A 7,459-nucleotide genomic window follows, 5' to 3' on the forward strand; every position below is an offset into this window, starting at 1 on the left:
ACATGCACAGTTTTGACACATATACGAGTTTCATTTATTTTGTACACCAGTCGGGAATAAATGAAGATTTTCTCAAAATGGTGTGAGAGAGAGAGCGGGGTTAAACGAGCTCAATACACTGATTTCCAGCATTTTTCGGCGAATGACATCCTTCTTATCTGTCAAAGAGATTTTAACAGTTTGTGTCAAAAATTCATTCAAATCCATCCACTCCGAGCAGAGTCGCGTTTTATACCTATTTTTTCTCACTGTGAGTTGACTTGGTGGTCTAGTGGCTACCGCTTCTGATTCGTACGCAGAAGTTCCTGAGTTCACTCTGGAGCCGTTCATAAACCACGTGATTTTTGAGGGGAGGGCGGGGGATGTCTGGTCAAAGTCTACGCTCCATACAAATTTCAAATTTTTTGTATGGGCAAAAGTCTACGACTAAATTTGGTCTACGAGGTTTATGAACAGCCCCTCTCTGGTCCGTCCCTTTTCTCCATTGTATTTTTCTATATTCTTTCTCCCTCCTCTCTACATATACAACTCATGTATAATTCACATGTTCATAGCCATCGCTAGCATAGAAACGGGTTGAAAAAGTCGTTTCTCTTCCTTGCTAACTTGCACAGCACAGTGTCAATCTATCAGATATCGCCTACGAGTTATGCAATCAAGAGAAATGTGCCGCACATCTTCATAATAATAAAACGCACATTTTACATCTGGCATCCACGCACGAATGTACGAACCCTCTGCCAACCATATCCCATCGACACTCCGACATCCGCATGAATTTGTGCAGACGCAGAAGTGTATTCAATCTGATGTGGTTACGAACTATTGCAATCATCACTTCCTTCCCCTTCCCCTTCGACCTGACGTGGCAGGCGCAATGGCCGCATATAAATAGAAGATCAGCCCTATTTTTTGCAATTTTAGCATTGACATTCATGTTCGCAATAGAAATACGTGTTTGATAAACAAATTGAGAGTTAAATTGCGGAAAGAAATCCATGTGCTCCAGCGGGAATCGAACCAGCGATTCTCAATCCGCTAGACGGGCGCTTCCATGTCATTCCCACAAAGCTACGAAAGATATTATTTTATTATCTTATTATTTAAATATCTAATTAATTTTTATTAAATACATTTTTCACCAAATCAGGTGTATTAAGTTAGACTGTGACTGATGTTAAAAGTTCAAACATCTATTATGAACGATCCATTGAATTTATTTTTGCAGCCCATTGCAGGCCTTTTCATGTGACAGGTTTCTGTGTCAGCCTTTGTCAACAACTATGGGTTGAAGAGCTGTTGCATACACAGAACTGTCATGCTGAAACTGTCACAAAACTATTGAACCAGCTCTTTGTTATTTATTTACATTGTACTATGCCGGAATTCATCTCATAGAACTACTATAATGCAATACATTAAATTTAGTTGATTTCATTCATCAGTGAAAACATGGAATCGATACCAGATGACATCCAAAGACTGCGATGTCGTTTGTGTTTTCACGCTGGTTCAAGTGCACAACTCGTTGAAGTTTTTAATAAAAATCTAGATCTATCCAAACGGATACTCAGTGCCCTTGGAGTGAAGGTATTTATTCTAAAAGTCAATTTCACCCGAAATATCACACAATTTTATGAGTTTTTTAGATCAATCGAGGCGAGAAACAAGCTCGAATATGTACGGTGTGCGAAACCGTAATAGATATTATTCAAAGCTTTCAAGCTGTCTGCAAGCAGACCAACCGATTATATCACAAACATGTAGAATTTCAACTGTATGATAAATTTTGGAACAGTCAAGAACAAGAGGCTGTGAATGTAACAGAAAAGATGATTTTAAGTCACAGATCGGAGGTAGATAAATTCATGAGCAAGACTACAATCAATTCCTTGAAAAAGGAGACCGACGCCGTGGTGCTGCCGATTGCGATTCCATCTGTTGAAGTACCTGCAGAGGTAGCGAAGGAACAACCCTCGACTGAAGTTTTTGAAACTGAGATAGTCATATGCGAACCTCCAATCAAGGACGAACCACTGGACAGTGGTTCTCAAATACAGTTCCAATCCGATTTGGAAGTAACGGTTGAAGGTGAAACAGCTGCACTGCCCATTTGTGATATAGAATCATCGGACAACGATCTCAAATTAGAAGTGGATTCTTTCTCGGAACCCGATCAAGAAGAGGGACTAATTAATGAAAGTCACAAAGTGAGTACACCCTATAAACATTTTTGACAGCTAACAAGCAGTGCTGATTTTTGCCATACTGAATGCATCCTGCAATAAAAATTGCACAATTTTCTGAAACATCCTGCAATTTAGGCCGATAGGGCACACAGTTGTACTGGATCCCAACAAAATATTGCTGAAAATTCAGCAAATCGTTTTGCTGGGTTTTGCTTTGTTGTAAGCGTTTGTTGTGATATATTTCACTGTTTTTAGCATTGTCGAATAATACATTTGGTTTATTTTCAGCCTAAAAAGCAAGGAAGGAAACCTAAGTTAGTGAAATCCTCCAGTGATAAAGAAGGAAATGAAAACAGCAGTTTGGTAACTAAAATTGTTATGATGTTATGTTAAATAATATAGGTTATTTGAAAGTCTGTCAGAAACCGACTGTGCGGGTACCGTAATCCGTGGTAACATTGATATTGTTTTGATCTTTGCCTAGGCTTATTGAACTTGGCTTTGAGTAAAAACTGGCATTATATAAATTTTATTTGGAAAAGCATATTTTGCGAAAAACAGAAGATTTTAAAATAAATTGCCTACCTTTAGGCGTTTAATGTGAGTCATTTTGTAATTTACTGAAATTTATTTTATTGTTTACATATGAAATACACCAGTTGTAAGAATTTTAAACTTGATTTTAAAACCTTATTCAGATTCAGCATCATTCATTTTAGTATGCTCAATAATTGTCCAATCTTAGGAAAATATGTCTTTGGTTGATCTACTTCATCTCGGATTCAAAGTTTTCAACTTTGACCAATGAAACATGTGCAGTTCAGCAATTCAGCAACATGTTTCAAATCATATGTATTGTACCTGATTTTATTGGAATAGATGAAAAGTGATAAACCCTAACGCCGATTACGGTACTTGTTTTTACTAAAAGATTTTGTAATTCAGAAATTAGTCTGTATGTAGCTCAGTGTACAAATTTAATCCAAACCGTATGATATGATTTTTTCCTAAGGTACCCCATCGAAGAGGCAGACCGAGACTTAAACCCATTGAAGACAACGACCAGAGTGCGGACGAATACGAACCGAAAATTCCCGGAAAACGCGGACCACGTCGCAAAAAGGTTCGAAAATCGGATCCCAGTGTATGTGACATCTGCGGACAGATGGTAGCCTATTTCGTCAAGGAATCGCACCACAATCAGCATCTCGGGATACGACCGTACAAGTGCGATTACGAGGGATGTGGCCGTACTTATTTTTCGCAAAACGATTTACGAACCCACAGCAAGCGGCATAAGATCACGTATCATGTGTGTGAGATATGCGGACGCAACATCAAAGGGGTGGAATGGTTTAGACGACATATGAAAACGCACACCGAAGTTCCTCAATTCACATGTGAAGTTTGCGGAAGTAAATTTCGCCGGAAAGCTCAACTGCAAACGCATATGGTGACGCACACAGGTAAGATGGATTATAAACAATTGCGAACCATTCGACGTTTTTACTCCACGAAATTCTCAAGAAATCTTGTTTGGAAATCCAAATAAAAATTCTACAGCTAGTTCTGCTCCATACATAGCTTCAAGTACATTGTCTCAAGAAGTTTTTATTTAATCTCGCCTCAGCTTCCTTCAAGAATTTATCACGCTCGAGACAATTCCCCAAGATTCATGTTTAGGATTTTCTAAATATTACTATATAGGATTCCTTTCACGAATACCTTAAAACAGACAATCACGGTTAAATCTGTTATAACTATACCAAACCATGCGCATTAGTGGAATCATGTTCAGTTCTATGCCTTTCAGGGGACGGAAATGGTCAAGTGTCTCCGTAGCTTGGAGAAAAGAAGCGCCCGTCTAGCCAATTGGGAGTCGTAGGTTCGATTCCCACCGGAGCACGTGCATTTCTTTTCATAATCCAAATCCAAATATGTTCATCGAACTCGTGTTTCTGTTGTGTGCATGAAGGTCAGAGCAATCAAACGTTGAAATTTCCACTTGGCTAGCCTAAGCAAAAATCTAGAAATTAACATCCACCAGTAATTATTCAAAAAAAAATTAAAGCTCATCGATTATTTCAATTCCTATACAAAATATATTTATTAATCATGTTAAGTGGTAGTAGTAGTTTTTCTTGGGAATCCGATTAAAAACCCACCTCAGAAATTTTATGAAAAGAAGCAGATACTCCGGATGTTGTACCAAAATATTGTGACACCAAAATATTGTGACACCTAATAATCTCTCCATTAATAATCCATATTTTCCAGGCTTGACACCTCACGAGTGCGAAACATGTGGCAAACGGTTCGCACTGAAGTACAACTTGGAAGCCCACGTAAAACGCCACCAGAAGAAAGGGGTTGAAAAAGTGCAGAAAAATGCGTCTGAGAAACGGACCTGGAAGTACTACACGCGGTCAGAGAGTTCCGGACCTAAGCATCACGTTACATGTGAAACGTGCGGAAAATCAGTCCATAAGCGAGATATCGAGGGTCACGTGAACAAACACCTAGAGCGGCGTCCTTATTCGTGCGATGTGCCTGGCTGCACGTTGGCATTCTATGCACTGAGAGGCATAAAGGAACACAAAATGGTGGTGCATTCGGACAAAGTTTTGCGCTACGATTGCAGCATCTGCAACCGTTCGATTAAGGGCGCCGGAACATTCAAGAGACACGTTATTATGCACAATTCGGCTATGAAAGTCGAATGCCAGCATTGTGGGAAAAAGTTTACGTCAAAGTAAGTACATATAGGGTCTGGGACCATTTGGGCAGGGGGACCTATTTTGGGCACTTGCTGCTATAACTCAGTAAATTTCAAACATATTGAGCTGATTTTTGGGACACGGTTAGATATCTACAGTATCTAACCATGTACAAAAATTGAAGTCAATTTGTTAAAAATTGACTGAGTTATAGCAGCAATCGCCCAAAATAGGTCCCCTGCCCAAATGGTCCAAGACCAAAGTGTGCGAACCCTTAAGTCTATTTTCAACATAATCATGTTTCTACCAACAGAAGCTATCTGAAGGCCCACGAGCAAAAACATTCCGGAGAACGTCCTTTCGTTTGTGATCTCTGCGGTCGGTCGTTTGCCATGAAGCCGTGCTGGAAAACGCACATGAAAAACCAGCACAATCAGGACTACCGTGAACCAACACGGATTCGAAAACTGGATACGGCAGATGAGCCGAAACAAGCCGAACCACCAACAACGGTAGCAGATAATGATGCAAACGCAGTCGATAGCAACTCGTTGACTACCCCTTCGCTACCCTTGGATAGTGAAGATGTCCAAGATAGTTTGCCATATCATTCCCAGACTTCAGTTTCGCAGCGGAAAGAACCGCAGAGCCAACAAGAAGTGCCATCGATTTCAACGAGTATTCAGCTCTACGGAACGCCAGAAGCTGTGCAGATAGAGTATTCATATTGAAGTATTATTGTTTGAATTGGTTACGTACTGCTCAAATTTTTAAATATGATTTAAATTAAATAAAACTAAAACAAAAGAAAACCAGGGTTTGTATTATTCGTTAGAATTTAAACATTAGACGATGAATGTATACGTCAATTTGAATTGTGATTGTTGACTTGTCAGCAAAGTCTTAGACTTAACCAGCATACTAAAATCCTGCCTAAACAGATCTTCGTCATCACTGAAGGTAGGACGGAATTATCTAAGTTTACGCCTATCCGAACAACCTTATGAATTTCCCTGCAGCTCTAAACAGATTAGTGGACTATAAACTATGAACTAGGAACACAGTTGAGTTATAGGCATTGACATCTAAAAGGCTATAACACCGAATCAGCAAAATAAGAAAAAGCTATTGGTTAACCTTATACATCATAAGACCTTAACTTGAGGAAATTTTTGGATGATCTAGAACATCTTTGGAAATTAGTTTCTTGCAGAACAATACTCCATAAACCTGTAGGATGCTGCACCGCATCAGTAATGTAACAATAGTCCAATGATTACGCTTGTAGATCTTTTGGGCTTCATTCACGAAAGTTTTTGGAGGACCTAGAACATCTTTGGAAATAAGAACAAAGCTCCATGCCCAAGTAACAAAATTAATTTTATAATGCTTTTGAAGTATTCTTCAACACCTGTTCTTTAAAACCATGCATAAACCAAATTGCTCTGCAACACGACATCAACTCAACCATAAACCCGCCATAAGACCAAAGAGGCCCATCCTAAGATGCTCTTGGAGAGTTGTTTTTAAATTTCTCTTAAAACTTGTTGTACTTCCCAAGTTGTCCTCAAGGCGAATTGCTCTCTCCTTGTAGAATTCTTCAAGTGCACGATAAAACGATAATAAATTTGTCAGTGATGTTGCTGATGCAGCTTTGATGTCGACAGAAAAGTTTGGTGAATTAAATTGAAATTAAAAACACAATGAAAATGACACATTATTGTAATCGGGATTAATTTATTACACAAATTGGAAATATTTCCGTGGTGTAACAAGGATGCCAAATGCCAAGCGAAATTCATCGTATATATATTGCAAGATACTTCCAAAAATTGCAACGCGCTTCCATTATAACGCACTAATAAAATATTTAAAAATATTATTCCTGGTCATGCGAACATTGCTCATGAGTTTTCTCAACATGGCTTCCATTGAAATCTAGGCCGGTGGTCGGTCCATCATCGATGGTTTTAATCAACATCACCATAAGATCGTCTTAAATTTCTTTCAACTCATGCCAGAGCTAAAAGCATAACTCAAGAATACTAAGATTTATAACGTTCTCCATGCAGCCTGGTTGGCCTTCATCCAGAACGCCTTAAATTTATTTCATCTTATGCAAGGGTAAGAAGTATTACTCAAGAGTACTCAGGTTTATAACGTTCTTGATATAGGTTTATCAAAACTCCGCCAAGAACGTCATAAAACATGTACGCCCATTTGTAAACAAACAATAAATTATCGCGCCGCGGTGGATTTTGTGAATCTCGTCCGATGAATTTATTTATCAGCCCGGTACCGTTGCCAACCAGGCAGACCTTTTTCGATAACCGGCCTTGATGCGGTGCAGTGCCTCATTCCTCCGGTCAGCACTTCCAACAGGTAAGTAGTTGTTGATTCTGAAGATCGATGATTGGAACCCCGATTGCACGGGAAACGACGTCCTAGATGACCATACCCACCTCATTTCGAATGCTGCAACCGGAGGAACTTGACACTGCACCGCGTTGCGGTTGGGTTTCCGGGTAGGTGTTCTTGATTGGCAGCAATAAT

At 39.3% G+C, this 7,459-nt stretch overlaps 1 protein-coding gene across 2 annotated transcripts; it reads left to right on the forward strand.

The window, feature by feature from the left end:
- Positions 1 to 1,340: 1,340 nt before the first annotated feature.
- LOC109421829 (zinc finger protein 675) lies at positions 1,341 to 6,566 on the forward strand. Of its 2 annotated transcripts, XM_062845535.1 has the most exons (6): positions 1,342 to 1,590; positions 1,650 to 2,210; positions 2,478 to 2,552; positions 3,202 to 3,655; positions 4,467 to 4,941; positions 5,220 to 6,566. In XM_062845535.1, exons 1-6 carry the CDS (start codon positions 1,453 to 1,455, stop codon positions 5,635 to 5,637), a joined length of 2,121 nt encoding a protein of 706 aa, XP_062701519.1. In that variant the 5' UTR covers positions 1,342 to 1,452; the 3' UTR covers positions 5,638 to 6,566. The 2 variants fall into 2 exon arrangements, with proteins under 2 accessions (XP_062701520.1, XP_062701519.1); XM_062845536.1 differs by lacking the exon at positions 2,478 to 2,552 and having other exon boundaries at positions 1,341 to 1,590.
- Positions 6,567 to 7,459: the final 893 nt, after the last annotated feature.

This window comes from Aedes albopictus, chromosome 1 (genome assembly GCF_035046485.1).
Source record: "Aedes albopictus strain Foshan chromosome 1, AalbF5, whole genome shotgun sequence".
NCBI classification, from domain to species: Eukaryota; Metazoa; Arthropoda; class Insecta; order Diptera; family Culicidae; genus Aedes; species Aedes albopictus.

Excerpts from the sequence above, each read along its gene's own strand:
- LOC109421829 (XM_062845535.1), top strand. The coding sequence starts at position 1,453 with ATGGAATCGATACCAGATGACATCCAAAGACTGCGATGTCGTTTGTGT. Across the intron at positions 2,553-3,201 it reads GAAATGAAAACAGCAGTTTG|GTACCCCATCGAAGAGGCAG; the intron begins GTAACTAAAATT and ends TTTTTTCCTAAG. Across the intron at positions 4,942-5,219 it reads GGGAAAAAGTTTACGTCAAA|AAGCTATCTGAAGGCCCACG; the intron begins GTAAGTACATAT and ends TTCTACCAACAG.